Source organism: Erpetoichthys calabaricus, chromosome 4, assembly GCF_900747795.2.
Source record: "Erpetoichthys calabaricus chromosome 4, fErpCal1.3, whole genome shotgun sequence".
In the NCBI taxonomy this organism is placed as follows: domain Eukaryota; kingdom Metazoa; phylum Chordata; class Cladistia; order Polypteriformes; family Polypteridae; genus Erpetoichthys; species Erpetoichthys calabaricus.
This window is the reverse complement of record NC_041397.2, coordinates 162,534,442-162,550,007: the sequence shown is the minus strand read 5'-3', so window position 1 is coordinate 162,550,007 and position 15,566 is coordinate 162,534,442. Positions and strand designations below refer to the sequence as shown.

Genomic DNA, 15,566 nt, shown 5'->3' with positions numbered 1-15,566 from the left:
CAAGCATGACAATATAAAAATAACCATATAAACATATGGTTTCTACTTCGCAGATTTTCGCCTTTCGCGGGGGGTTCTGGAACGCAACCCCCTCGATGGAGGAGGGATTACTGTAGTTGTAAAATTCTACAAAGCTTAAATGTGATCTAGATATAGAGTTTATGATAAAAATATGTAGATAAATTAACAGGGCAAAACAACACAATTCAACATAAAACTTACCATGTTGTACTGACTGGCCAATAAACCAGGAGTGATATCGCTCATTAAAAGCTTTTACCTCAAAGACCTCATTAGCTTCATTGCTTAATAAATATAGAGAAGCATTATCTATGAGAGGGAAAAAAAATAATTATACATTAATATATATTTCCACATAAAAAATAATTATATAGAATAAAAATAAATATATGTAAGACTAGAGATATATCTGCAACCATATTGTTATCAGCGAATGTTCATGAAAAATGACGATATTGGCATGACAATGATGCATAAATTTTGGCCCATACTGCAGACCTATAATTTAGGCTTGGCAACATTATCAGTTCACTGAATAACTTTAATATATTTTTTCATTGCTCAGTGTGGCACACATTAATATAAACAGACATTTTAAGTTTATAAACCACAGCAGAAAAGCATGCATTCACATGCAGGCACACACATAGACAATAAAGCAAACCTGTAGTTTTGCGGGTGGGATCAGAGTGTACTTTGTTTATTTGTTGGGAAACTATAATTAGTAAAGCAGCATATTAGGCGTGTTGTCATATTTCTCTTATTTATATAAAAAAAAAAAAAAAAAAACAACAAACCACACACAAACAACTGCTGTACCACCTCCAAAAATGAGAAGATGCGAGGAGACTACAGAATTAAATCATTCAAAAACACAATTTTTTATTATATATTTGTATTGATTTTAACTTGAAGCAAATGACATTCCATACAATCAAGTCAAACTTAACAAACCAAAATTCACACAAATTTAATTAATTCTCTGAAGAACCAAAATAATTAATTACACACAGAATGTCTTGCTGTGAATGCTATCAACACTAAGTTTAAATCAGATGCCAGCGGGTTCACTTGCAGTAGCCTGATACTGCAATCCCTTCAAAATGTAAAGACATTTCCATAAGACTGCACCAGAGTAAAAGGAATAACTACTAAAATTATGGAGATGATTGCACTTAATAACCAAACTTTTTCCCTATTTGAGAACAAGGGAGTCCACTGGCTACTATACCATTTAGAACCTCAGTACATTCTTCCAAGCTGACAGTACTTCACAGATGTCTTGCTGCCTACATTATATGATGTGATTGCTACTCATACATACAGTATATCTTTGAGCTTTTAAGAAGCAATGTCACATGCATTAGTTTTATTACAGATTTATGGAGCTCAGAGGTCAGCCAAATAAACATGATGAGGATGAAAAATTTGAGACAAAAAGAGTTGTGTTGAATGCTAATGAGTTCACCAGTTCTCACTTAGCAACTTTCACTGCACAAGCTTTTGATTCCGTGTTAGTGATGCTTTGTGACAAAAGGCTATGAACATGACGAAAGCTATGGAAGAAAATGGCTTTAGAAGCTTAGGCTGCATGGCTCACACTTTGCAGCTTTCTATGAATAGGCTTATTGAACCAGTGAAGCATCTATGACAGCGTTGACATTGGTAGACAAATAGTTTGCCACTTCACAACTGAGAAAAATATAAACAGAACTAGGCTTCTCAACAAGAGTGCTACAGCATTTTTTATATGTTGAAAAGTCTGTTTGATCAGAAGCACATTATTGTCATGTATGGTGCTGAATACAAGCTTCCTGCATCTTTCAAAATGCTCCAGTTTCACTTTCTCAGACAAAGAGCAAGAAGCTCCTAAGAAATAACCGGTCAAGAAGACAGATACACAGGCCAACAGAGAGCCACAAGAGAAAAAGATTTGCTCTCTGAAAGATGTGATTGCTGCTTCGTTGTTGGAGATGAATGAAGAAATTCTTGAGGAAAACTCAAATGTGGCTGTAAAACAACATTCAACTGCTGCAGAGGTAATATAACTGAAGCATATACTGTATATATATATATATATATATATATATATACTGTATATATATATATATATATATATATATATATATATATATATATATATATATATATAGATATATATATATATATAGATATATATATATAGATATATATATATATAGATATATATATATATAGATAGATAGATAGATAGATAGATAGATAGATAGATAGATAGATAGATAGATAGATAGATAGATAGATAGATAGATAGATAGATAGATAGATAGATAGATAGATAGATAGATAGATAGATAGATAGATATAGATATTCTCAATATCCAAAGACACACCTGCAGTACAAAGTGCTACAGTGTAGAACAGTATGTGCTGCAACCATTCAAAGCGCATTACACTTTATATAGAAAACCCATTAGAAGACACAAATAATTTATATAGAATAACCATTATATAACACAAATTACATTTTATATAAACTTTGAATGCCCATTATATGACACAAACCATTATACGTCAAGCTTGTTAGATAGATAGATAGATAGATAGATATATCATAACCAGAGATTTTTGTTAATGGTGGTGGTTCTTAGAAGGGGTTGTCTACTTTTTGTTTACAACAAATCGGGTCAGCATAAGAATAATTTATTATTATACAGGTAAATATTTCTAAACTAGTTGATTTTTCATTTCTTGCAGTTGAATAACCATCTCAGCAAGCCTCCTATCTCCAGAAATAATAGTGCCCTTCAGTACTAGAAAGGCAATGCAACCCATTTTTCCCACCTTAGTCAAGGCCATGCACAATACCTATCAGCACCTTATATCAGTGGATGCCTTTGTCAGCTATGTCAATTATAGTGAATGTAAAGAGAAACAAACCTGCTGGTCAAAAGGCAGAAATGCTTCTTTTTGTTAAGATAAATCTACCACTTGTGCTTTTAAAGTCAGCTTAAGCCCAGACTAACTGACCTCAATTTGTACCTTTCATTTCAGTTTTACTTCAAGTAGGATATGTCTGATTATGGCACAAAGAATGCATTCACTTTTCTGTTTATATATACAACATGTTGTATGATACAAAATGGCATGGTGTTATAAATGTGCTTAAGATACCCAGAATGTGTAAGTTAAACAGGTTTTTATACATGAACTGAAGTATTTTTGCATTAGAGATGGGCCATATCTTGCTTTTCTTCCCACAGAAAAATCTGGGCTGCTAGGATCAGTTATTGGTATTGGATTAGGTGTGAGGTCCAGGTTGACTCCACGTTCCCTGGCTGCTTCCACAAGCCACTTGAACCCAGCACACTCGACAGTCATGAGCCAGGCAAAGTGAGCACACACAGTCAGCATAGGGTTGGTGCACAAATGTTCAGTGTTTTTATTAATACCAGAGAAAAATGTTCAAAAACCAGTGCAGTATAAAAACCAGATCCTCAATAAATCAATAATCAATACAACTAAAGTCTCCAATGGAAGTTAAAATCCAAATAAATAGTTCAATAAAAATTAGCTTAAAATCAAGGCAGGAATCTGTCCAGCTATTTAAAATAAAAATGAGCCCCAGTACCTCTCTCTAAAATCTGCCATTGCCCCAGTCCTTATCCCATCAGGACCATGATGCATGAGGATATGCCAGTCAAAAGGTGCAGTCTTCCAATCATTCCGGGTTCAGGATCCTGCTGCTAGTCCATCATCACCTGTAGGACTCCCTGCTGAACACCTCTCAGATTCCCTTCAGGCAGTCTTTCGGCATCACCAGGGAAAGGCTACACAATGGGGCGACTCCTAATCCTTCTTGTTGCTCAGTTGAGAGTGCCCCTTCACCAGAACCACACTGAAGCACAGGCCTGCAGCTCGCTCCCCTGGGTCATTACTCCTGATCACCTGTCTCCTTCCCTCACGAAACATTCTCCTCACTGTCCTGCCTCTTTCTTCTCCCGTAACCTCCATTCTCACTCTCTCCTTTTTGTTTCTGATCTCTTTTGTTCTTTGATCGCTCCCTCTCTGACTTACAGGGTCCCTTATATACTGCCCAATTCAGTGCAGGTATTATCTTACACCTATTCTGAGGTGTGAAATAGGCACCAGACTGATCTGCTCGTATTTGCACATGAATGTGTGATCAGCCAAACACCACAATCAACCCGGAATTGAGCACTGGCATGCACACACCTGCACCCATTTGGAGCCTGCACACTCCTGACCTGATTTATTTAAAAATACCGCTTCGCCATGGACCACTTATCACAACAGGTGGACAAAAAAAAAAAAAAATAAATAAAATAAAAAAATACATATTGGTTATCAGTACTGACTAGAATTTTCATATCACTGTATCTCTAAGTAAGATAAAAGGTCAGTCCGGAAAGTATCCAGCCATGTAATAGGATAAATAGATAAAACTGAAGAAGATACAAGAAACATTGTACATAGGACGATGATGCCTCTGTCCCCTTCAAAGTAGCCACCTTGGGACCTCACAGTTCTCCCAGCGTCTCTTCCACTGTTAAAAACACACTGTAAAATCCTTTGTTGGAATTGCCATCAGCTGCCTCTTTGCATTTTGCTGAATTTCATCAACAGTCTGAAATCTCCTCCCTTTCAAAAGGTGATTTTAGTTTTGGGGAAAGCCAGAAGTAACAGGGTGCCAAATCTGGGCTGTACGGGAGCAGAGTCACCTGGGTGATTTGATGTTTTGCCAGTCATTGCATCGTCCCCAAAAGTTTTCTGAATCAACTGAATAATTTCCGCAGATGAATGTTCAAGCTTAGCGCAAAATTTGATGCAGAATCGTTGCTCTACACTCTCAGTCATTTTGAATGCTCACTCAACAGCATCTACCATCCCCACTAGTCCAGTAAAGTCTTCATTTTTCACATATGCGCATTCCAGTCTGCTCTCCTTGGCTGACAGGTTACATCAATGCTGCACAAGACATTTTTGTTACATTAACAACTAACTGTCCCCTGCGGCTCTGCCCACGTAGTAGTTAAACAGGACAAACTTTAAAAATAAAAAATTTTTTTTTAAATGTAATCATTTGTATTGTGAAGAATTTATATTGATAGCTTTCATATCGAAGAGCATCTTGGCATACAATATTTTTAGTTTTGTTATCAGGGTCAAGATTGAAGCCATGATCTCTTTGCCAAAATGTAAAAGTTGGCAAGGTATCTCACGCCAAGCAGAAGGTAGGTAAGCTTCAACGTCAAACTTTGCCACTGTATCTGATCGTGTTCAGCTTTGATGGGAGAGCATCCTCTGCGTGGGGAGAAGAGCAAGTGGCCGTGATATCTCTGCCAATAAGCAGGTACCCTCTAAAACAAACATAGCTGTGATCTCCCCCTCAAAAACGTCAAACGTTATTCTTTAACAATCTCTAGATGATAATGTCTGCTGAACAAACAGGTATCGCTAGCAAGGTACGCTCCAACACATGGCAAGAGGTAGAGCGGCTCGAAAGGAGGCTGGCCCTGCCCGGCTCCCTACTCCCGAGGTCCCACCTTCCCCTCCCCTATATATCATAATATATATATTATATACAGTACTGTGCGGGCGGCACGGTGGCGCAGTGGTATCGCTGCTGCCTCGCAGTAAGGAGACCCGGGTTCTCTTCCCGGGTCCTCCCTGCGTGGAGTTTGCATGTTCTCCCTGTCTGCGTGGGTTTCCTCCGGGCACTCCGGTTTCCTCCCACAGTCCAAAGACAGGTTAGGTGGATTGACGATTCTAAATTGGCCCTAGTGTGTGCCTGGTGTGTGGGTGAGTTTGTGTGTGTCCTGCAGTGGGTTGGCACCCTGCCCGGGATTGGTTCCTGCCTTGTGCCCTGTGTTGGCTGGGATTGGCTCCAGCAGACCCCCATGATCCTGTGTTCAGATTCAGTGGGTTGGACAATGGATGGATGGATGGACAGTACTGTGCAAAAGTTTTAGGCAGGTGTGAAAAAATGTTGTAAACAAAGAATGCTTTCAGAAATATAAATAATGATTGTTTATTGTTATCAATTTACAAAATGCAATATAAAAAACATCTACGAGTAGAAGTGTGTGTGTGTGTGTGTGTCTGTCTGTCTGTCTGTCTAGCCGGAAGTGCGAGGCTACAGCATGAAGCTCAAAGAGCTGGCAAGCCAGCCCCAAATAAACGAGTTGGAAGAAGAAAGAAGTACAAGGCTACAGCATCTATTGTTAACAAAAACCTGTGTGCATGCAGCTGAGGATGTGGTAGTAGGATTTACCAGCAGAGCTGAAATAGTGTCCATATTGTAGGTTTAGACAGGACCATGTTATCAACATGGTGATACCTTTACAGTCCTTAACCGGCATTTACCTCAGCTAAGCAACTTCTTTACGCCATATAACCAGACTGGTCCGCCAACCCACACAGACTAGCCTGAGAACCTGCTGGAACTGAAAAACAACTGCTGCAATGGCACTTTAATTCAATGGAGAAATGTATCCACCTAAAAATAAAAATTCACTGCAACCACCAGTCCTGTAAATTATCACTTATCAAAAAGCACAATTGGTTATTACTTCATTCCACAGTGTTCCTGTCACAGTGAATACTACTTTTATGAAAGAACTGCATGACCATCTAGTCACAAAACCGATCCAAACAAGAGAAACAGTACTGCACAAGCAAAACTGCAGGCACAATAAAACAAAAAAAATGGTAATGTATCCCTTATTTACAAACAAATGTTTTAAAAGTGCACTTATCATATTGGCCTAGTTTATGTTGTTTGGTACTGTATTGATTATTCAAGCAAATACTTTAAAAGTATATTTTTTTTATTAGTGTAATGGTTTAAAGAAACGAAAATAATGACTTCCTAAATGCTCATCCAGACATTAAGTGAAGACTCACTGTGCTTTTCTTTAACTTTATTAAGAGGACCTATGTAAATTTTACCTACCTAAAGAGGACCTGTGAAAAATGTACCTACCTGTTTTGGGGTGCCGCAAGCTTAGGAATATAGGCTCTTTGTTAGTCCTCTTTGGTACATTAATTGCCGAGTCTGCAAAGAAAATTTACATTGATTAATTAAAAAATGTTTTAAAAGTATGTTTTTCACCAAGCAAACCTTTGTGGCACAATAAGCGTTACTGCTGCCTCACAGTGTTTGCTCTGAACTGCTGAACCTTCTATGCAGAGCCGATTATGGATTTTTGTTATTGCTGTTTTTTCATTAAAATAGTCCAATGACATAAACTTAAGCAGACAAGTGCCTCCAAATTACCCTGCTGTAAGTAGACATCTAACATGGGCAGTTCTGCAATGCTATGGTACTTTGTTCAGAAATTTTGCCTTTGGATATGAAGCTAGGCTTTATTTCCCTTCAGTTCTAAACTAAATAAGCATATTAACAAAAACCATAGATGGATTGTTCATTGATGAACTACAAAAACTTTTCATAAATGATACAATAAAAAATAATTTTACATTAATGTTTTTGTGTCATAGAACTGGACAGGTGACAATTAGGTAAAAAAAAAGCTCTTGACAGGATGTCAGTTCACGATAGGAGAAATATCCTCATATGCTTATTCTACACTATGGAAGGTCTTTGAAATATTAATGGATGTTCAGCCTCAAATCACTGTCTTCAGAGTTATCAAGAATGAAACACCCATCCTCCATTATCATGCTAATAGAGTTACTTTCCACATTACTAACCATCTAATTTTGCTGTAATCTGTACAGATTAATTTGCAATGACATATCAATGTCATAAACAATCCTAAAAAGAAACAAAGTTTGATCAAGGAGGACCACCTCTACTTTCTTGGATACTGTTTTTCTTTGGCAACTTCTCTTGACAATACCTATTAACTTTCTTGCTATAAGTTTCATTAATAATGAGAATGTCAAAAATGGCAACAGTAAATACACTATATACAGACTATGTTAAATATTACAGTATATTGTTGCATTGCCCAGATTTACAAAAAAAAAAAAAAAAAAAAACAAAAAAAACGAATAGACCATTGAAAAAGAAGAACAATGACAAGATCTACGATACAGGTCAATTTAATTTTCTTAAGCATATAAATATAATTGCACAATATATAATTACAATTGTAATTGTGCAGTATAACACCCCTCAAAAATTACCGAGAACTTCCCCTTTTTAAAACGGTATGGTATCAGCATTTTGGAAATTTCAGTACCAGAAGTAAACAGTGTTTTTGAAAGACTGTGTGTTCAGCTCTTTTTTCTTCCACTTTCCGATTCCCTGTAGACTCCGAGGGGGACAAACCTTCCCCTGCCCGTCTTGACGCAAATGTGCAGTGTTTTATAAACTATGGGCTGCTAGATGATTGTGAAGTAAAATTACAAAAGTTCAATCAAGTGTGAATTCTGTGCTGAATGATATGCCTGACACTATTTTTCGTACTTTTTATTGTGGCAGTATGTGAAAAAAAACCATTGACACTTCATGGAGAGCTTACATTCTAGTAGCATAAAAATAGTTTTCCTCAACTTCCATCTCACAACCTATTAAACATTCCATCTAAGAGGTCTGACACCAAAGACATGTATAAAAAATGTTTATACAGGAGGAACAAGCTTGTGAGGTGAACGGCCTGAGTCACTACATTAACAAAGAAAACATAGCACCATTCCAACATAGCAGGCATAGAAGAGTTGCTTTATATGACACTTTTCGTGCAGCTTACCTGTATTCATCTAAATAGCATTATGAAAATTTGAATGCTGCATACATGTGTAAAAGGCATTTTACCAATCGCTACAGATTTGTGATAAATCCTGAGCAGGTGACATTACCGTTGTAGTGAAAAATTCAAGAGCTCTGTGAAAATCACAATCTAAATCACTTATTTGAGACCCTGTAATCAACATTTATGAATAAAAATTTAATCTGTTCAGTAAGGAGGAGTGCATTCCACAGCAAAAATGTTTAACAAGGCACTTAAACTGGATGGTGTAGAATGCAGCCGAGCTTATAATATTACAGGACAGAGAGGGACATAAAAACACAGTGCAATAAAGCTAAGATATAGGTGCTTGCATACATTTATTAATGCATGTTTCTCTATTGAGTTAGCTTCATAAATGTTGTGTTGTACAAACTGCAATCAGATTAATTATGAACAAGCCACAGCAATCCTCTGGAATAGACACAGAGCTACACACTTTTTTTTTTTTTTTTTTAAACTACTAAAAAAAAGTGTCACTTCAACATTTGCTGTGTTTTCATTTAGTGACAATGAGACAGCGCCAGTTCTTAAGTCTGTTACTTTTAACTGTAACCAGTGAATTAACAAGACGGGGGAAATTTGATGCAACTCCCTAAAGATTCCTGGTTTTTTTTTTTTCTACTCTGTGAATGCACTAGAAAAGTCCTACACCAGCTGATAGTTTTGAAACTGCATAAAGCACACAGGAATCTGATTTTCAAAAGGCTCTGAATTTTTTACCATTTAGTTCCTTGTGGGAGTTTGCAGTCAATGCATGCATACCAAGTGTAGGTGAAGGTCTATGTGTTATGCATTTATGGATTTTCAGTATGGACAGGGATCCTTAGGAAAACAATGCAAAAACTCCAGTATGAATGGAGATGGTTTTTGTTTAAATACCATTTGTAAAATGAAAATGCAGTAGTATGGACCAGGGCTATGGAGCTGGCACTCAAAACCTTTGACTACAACTCCTCAATTTATGAGGCCACCAATTCTAACTCCTCCATTTGTAATTAATGTCAATATACAGTACCAGTCAAAAGTTTGAGGTCACCCAGAAATGCTCATGTTTTGTAGTAGAAACTAAGCCTTTTGCTTTGACGCGCTCCCACACCTAACCTATCGTCTATTGGGAGGGGAGCAAAAGCTTTAGATTCATCAAAAATTTCGATCTCCAGTTTTCGATGGATCTTGACTTTTTAGAGTCCCCTGATACAGAAAACATTGATATCTTACTGATGGGTGTGCGTCTGTGTGTCACAGTTTCTTAAGGATGGTCTAGAGCAGGGGTGGGCAAATTCATTCCTGGAGGGCCGCAGTGGCTGCGGGTTTTTGTTCCAACCCAGTTGCTTAATTAGAAAACAATCCTTGCCAATAATTACATTTCATGGCTTGTTAGTGCTTTAACTCTTGACTATGTCAAGTCATTCTCATATCCGAGATTTTTTTTCCATTCTAAGGATATCATCCAAATACTTTGAAGTGTAAAACGGATGGGTAATTCTCAATCCTTCACTTTTTTCTCTTCTCTTTCCTTCCAAGTATTTAATTAAACCAAATAGTGCACGATAAATACACACAGGTGTAAAGGGTAACAAGCAAAATGGATAACTGCTGGTTTCTTTTGTCATTTGCATCTTATTGCTAATAAGGAGCAATTAAAAACCAAGAATGCAGCTGTTTAAGACTTAAATAAGCAATAAGGGTTCATAATCTTAACGAGGGAGATAACTAAAATGAAGCAGAAGTGTTTCTAGAGCAATAAGTGCTTCTTATTAAGCAATTGGGTTGGAACAAAAACCTGCAGCCACTGCGGCCCTCCAGGAATGAATTTGCCCACCCCTGGTCTAGAGCTAAAACGACTGGATGGAAAAATATCAAATTCAAAACTTAAGCCTGTCACGAGATTAGAATGTGCTGATTAGTTTTTGAGCTAAATCGTGCAAGAGAAAGAGGCACTCTAGAGCAGGGGTCACCAACTCCAGTCTTGGAGGACCACCGTGGTTGCAGGTTTTCATTCTAACTATTTTCTTAATGAGTGACCGGTTTTTACTGCTAATTAACCTCTTTTGAACTAATTTTAATTGAATTGCTCTTGAAGACTCAGACCCCTTAATTGTTTCTTTTTGCTTAATTAGCAGCCAAACAATGAGATACAAAATGATCCAAAACAACTGGTGTCCATCATACAATATCTGAAAATAAAGAAAGATGAAGGTCTCAGGAATGTCGACCTTCTCAGGTCCCCAAAACATTTTAACAGTGCTCTTAGAAAGAGGAAATCAACAATTTCGGAAATGTCTGCTAATGCACCATGAGAGCAGCAGCAAGCCACAAAATGAAAGAATTGGTTTAATTAACGACAAGAATTGGCACCTCATTAAGCAGCTGGTTGGAGTGAAATTGGTTGGAGTTTGACGCCCTCAATTAGTTGGTCTTCTGTTGGGTCCACCACTTCACATTTCATTTCTGTTCGGGTGCCAATTAAGGAAAGAAATTAAGCAATTCAGAGGAACGATGAAGAAATTCAGGGAAGCAAATCTTGAAAAAGCAATTCAATTAAAATGAATTCACAAGATGTTAATTAGCAGCACAAACAGGCACTCATTATAAAAAGGTTTAGAATGAAAACCTGCAGCCACTGTGATCCTCCAGGACCGTACCTGACAACCCCTGCTCTAGAGGAAGCCTCAAATACTGCAATTAATTATGAATTCTTCTCAACAATTACAATCATAATGACCTATTTTATGAACAGAAAGATCAGCATCAGAGCAGTAAATAATTACTGAAATGTTATAGAATGGTTTGGGTAACTTGGTTCCTAGGGCTCAAACAGTACTGAAACTCAAGTTTGAATTTTTTTTTCATAAAGATACCATTAAATTGATATTAAAATAAAGCCAAGGTTTTACCAGTGTACATAATGGCAATTACTGCTTGAAATTACTAACTTTTAATTTATTATTCACATATGGCTGCAAAGCCCCATTTTTAGCAGCAACTCTTTCAGTGTCCTAATGGCAAACTCCCTTACCTTATCCTTAATTTGTCATGCATTAATGATTAAATGACTGTTAGAGATTACACCATTGGAACTTGTTATTCTGTTCACTTGTGTTACAAGGTACTAGAATTAGAAAAGTTTAATTCTAGGTTTCAAAAAATGGCCAAAATGAAACCACTTTCTTTAAGAAACATGTACAGTGGTGTGAAAAACTATTTGCCCCCTTCCTGATTTCTTATTCTTTTGCATGTTTGTCACACAAAATGTTTCTGATCATCAAACACATTTAACCATTAGTCAAATATAACACATGTAAACACAAAATGCAGTTTTTAAATGATGGTTTTTATTATTTAGGGAGAAAAAAAATCCAAACCTACATGGCCCTGTGTGAAAAAGTAATTGCCCCCTTGTTAAAAAATAACCTAACTGTGGTGTATCACACCTGAGTTCAATTTCCGTAGCCACCCCCAGGCCTGATTACTGCCACACCTGTTTCAATCAAGAAATCACTTAAATAGGAGCTGCCTGACACAGAGAAGTAGACCAAAAGCACCTCAAAAGCTAGACATCATGCCAAGATCCAAAGAAATTCAGGAACAAATGAGAACAGAAGTAATTGAGATCTATCAGTCTGGTAAAGGTTATAAAGCCATTTCTAAAGCTTTGGGACTCCAGCGAACCACAGTGAGAGCCATTATCCACAAATGGCAAAAACATGGAACAGTGGTGAACCTTCCCAGGAGTGGCCGGCCGACCAAAATTACCCCAAGAGCGCAGAGACGACTCATCCGAGAGGTCACAAAAGACCCCAGGACAACGTCTAAAGAACTGCAGGCCTCACTTGCCTCAATTAAGGTCAGTGTTCACGACTCCACCATAAGAAAGAGACTGGGCAAAAACGGCCTGCATGGCAGATGTCCAAGACGCAAACCACTGTTAAGCAAAAAGAACATCACGGCTCGTCTCAATTTTGCTAAGAAACATCTCAATGATTGCCAAGACTTTTGGGAAAATACCTTGTGGACTGATGAGACAAAAGTTGAACTTTTTGGAAGGCAAATGTCCCGTTACATCTGGCGTAAAAGGAACACAGCATTTCAGAAAAAGAACATCATACCAACAGTAAAATATGGTGGTGGTAGTGTGATGGTCTGGGGTTGTTTTGCTGCTTCAGGACCTGGAAGGCTTGCTGTGATAGATGGAACCATGAATTCTACTGTCTACCAAAAAATCCTGAAGGAGAATGTCTGGCCATCTGTTCGTCAACTCAAGCTGAAGCGAACTTGGGTGCTGCAACAGGACAATGACCCAAAACACACCAGCAAATCCACCTCTGAATGGCTGAAGAAAAACAAAATGAAGACTTTGGAGTGGCCTAGACAAAGTCCTGACCTGAATCCAATTGAGATGCTATGGCATGACCTTAAAAAGGCGGTTCATGCTAGAAAACCCTCAAATAAAGCTGAATTACAACAATTTTGCAAAGATGAGTGGGCCAAAATTCCTCCAGAGTGCTGTAAAAGACTCATTGCAAGTTATCGCAAACGCTTGATTGCAGTTATTGCTGCTAAGGGTGGCCCAACCAGTTATTAGGTTCAGGGGGCAATTACTTTTTCACACAGGGCCATGTAGGTTTGGATTTTTTTTTTCTCCCTAAATAATAAAAACCACCATTTACAAACTGCATTTTGTGTTTACTTGTGTTATATTTGACTAATGGTTAAATGTGTTTGATGATCAGAAACATTTTGTGTGACAAACATGCAAAAGAATAAGAAATCAGGAAGGGGGGCAAATAGTTTTTCACACCACTGTATATTGTTTTTGGTTTTTTTTCAGAATGAAAGTTATTCCATGTGATAGATTGCCAAGAAACTGAAGATTTCACACAGGATAAAAAAAGGAAGGGGAAGGCCCAGGTGGGCAACTGCATAAGAGGATAACATCACCAGAATATGCAGACTCAGAACAAAGCCTTACAGGTCCTCAGTTTTCTTTTTCATTAAATACACACCTAATACTAGTATCACCTGTAACAGAGAAAACTCAATGTCAGAATGCTGAACATAATACACTTTCAATTCATCTACTGTCCAATGTCAGTGTTATTTTGCTCATTTTAAACTTTTGTTTTTATTTGTTAGTTTCACATATGGCATTTTCTTTGAAACTCTACCTCTAAGGCCAGTATCCTAGAATTGTCTTGTTTATGAAGACAGTGGTATTTGGCATGTATTTAAAAAGGCCCAATAAGGTGTCAGTAGTTTGAGAAACAGATTCTGATGTCGTTCTTATGCAATTGTCCATCCCAGCATTCTCCTTTTTTTACTGTACTGGTTAGATCCAGTTTGCCCACTTCTCCCAAGACAGTAATATACACCTTCTATAAAAATATTCTAAAACAATTAGAAAGGATTCTCTAATAATCAATTAGCATATAAACATGACTAAGGATAAATGGGGGAATTTACCATTAGGACACTGAAAGAATTGCTGCTGAAAATGAGGCTTTGCAGTCATACGTGAATAATAAATTAAAAATTTGTCATTTCAAGCAGTAAAGACCATATACACACACTAGTAATAACTAGGCTATATTTTAAATCAATTTAATGGTATCTTGATAAATAGGTATGAATTTCTATCAAAAACCTGAAATTTTCTGGATAAACCACTGGTACATGGTACTGTATTTACTATGGTGACGAAAAGCCCACAACATATAATATACAAAGCATTTTATCACTATCAACGTTAATCTCATCAGGCTACTTTTTAGCAACCTAACATGTTAATATGTAGTTTTAAAGACTGTAGTGATGATGTTGTGGCTTTTTTATATTTTTTATTAAAGAAGTTACAAACACAAAATAACATTAAAGGAAAGACAAAACTTACAAAATTAAAACATAGGTTATATTTTTATCAAAAGACTAGACGAAAAAATAGATAATTGGAATTAGTATACAGGTAAAATTCCGTTGCAACGAACCCCCAGGGACCTAAAAAATATTTCGTTGTAACGAAAATTTTGTTGTAATGAGATTCTGTATTTGTTACTATAGTGCTTTCTTTAACTTGTATCTAGGCGTTTGCAATCATTTCAATAGCTTCTTTCGTGTTAATTTTAATCTCCTCTTGCCTACAAGTTATGCTGACGAGAATTTTTCTCAGCATTTCCTTGCGATGATACACTTTGAGGGTGCGAATGACGCCCAAGTCCAATGGCTGAAGCGCTGCCGTGCAATTGGGTGGGAGGAATATTATCATAAATGCGGAACCATGTTGTGGGCAGCACAGTTATCAATCAGAATCATCCTTTTTTTTCTTCATATTGTGAGGTTTCTGAACTCTTTTGAGACCCCCCCCCCCCCCCCCCCCCCCCCACCCAATGGAAACGACACACTGAAGTGCGTCCTGAAGCGCGATTGCAGCGTATGTGGAAGATTGTTTGTCCGTTGCTGGGGCAGGGCAATAGGAGGCTCACAGCGCTGCAGTGAGGCGCCACAGAAGCAAATCATAAAAGATCAGGGTCACGCTATAAGTCTCTGTTTTGCACCCCAAAACACGAGGCAGAGTCTCAGTACTTTAGCAAAACCAGCTTTATTCAGCTTGAAACAGGAACGGCACAGTTATTTATTGTAGCATGATCTGTCACTCTGCTATACACAGACACAGCAGTCAGGTAGGGTCGTGCAGGTCAGTGATCAAGTAATCCGGTTATCTGCATTTACAATGTACATGCTACTAACCTTGCATCACCCATCGAGATCTTTCTGTTTACTTTGGCT

The 15,566-nt window shown here is 37.5% G+C and overlaps 1 protein-coding gene across 3 annotated transcripts in view; it reads right to left on the bottom strand.

The window, feature by feature from the left end:
• The window catches only part of rnaseh2b (ribonuclease H2, subunit B), a 151,011-nt gene that overhangs the window by 125,895 nt on the left and 9,550 nt on the right, over window positions 1-15,566 (bottom strand). For all 3 annotated transcript variants that reach the window (XM_051925753.1, XM_051925752.1, XM_051925751.1), the window contains exons 2-3: window positions 7,007-7,078; window positions 223-330 (exon numbers count right to left, since the gene is read on the bottom strand). In XM_051925753.1, coding sequence (XP_051781713.1) covers window positions 223-330; window positions 7,007-7,078 — 180 coding nt within the window. The remainder of the gene's footprint in view (window positions 1-222; window positions 331-7,006; window positions 7,079-15,566) is intronic.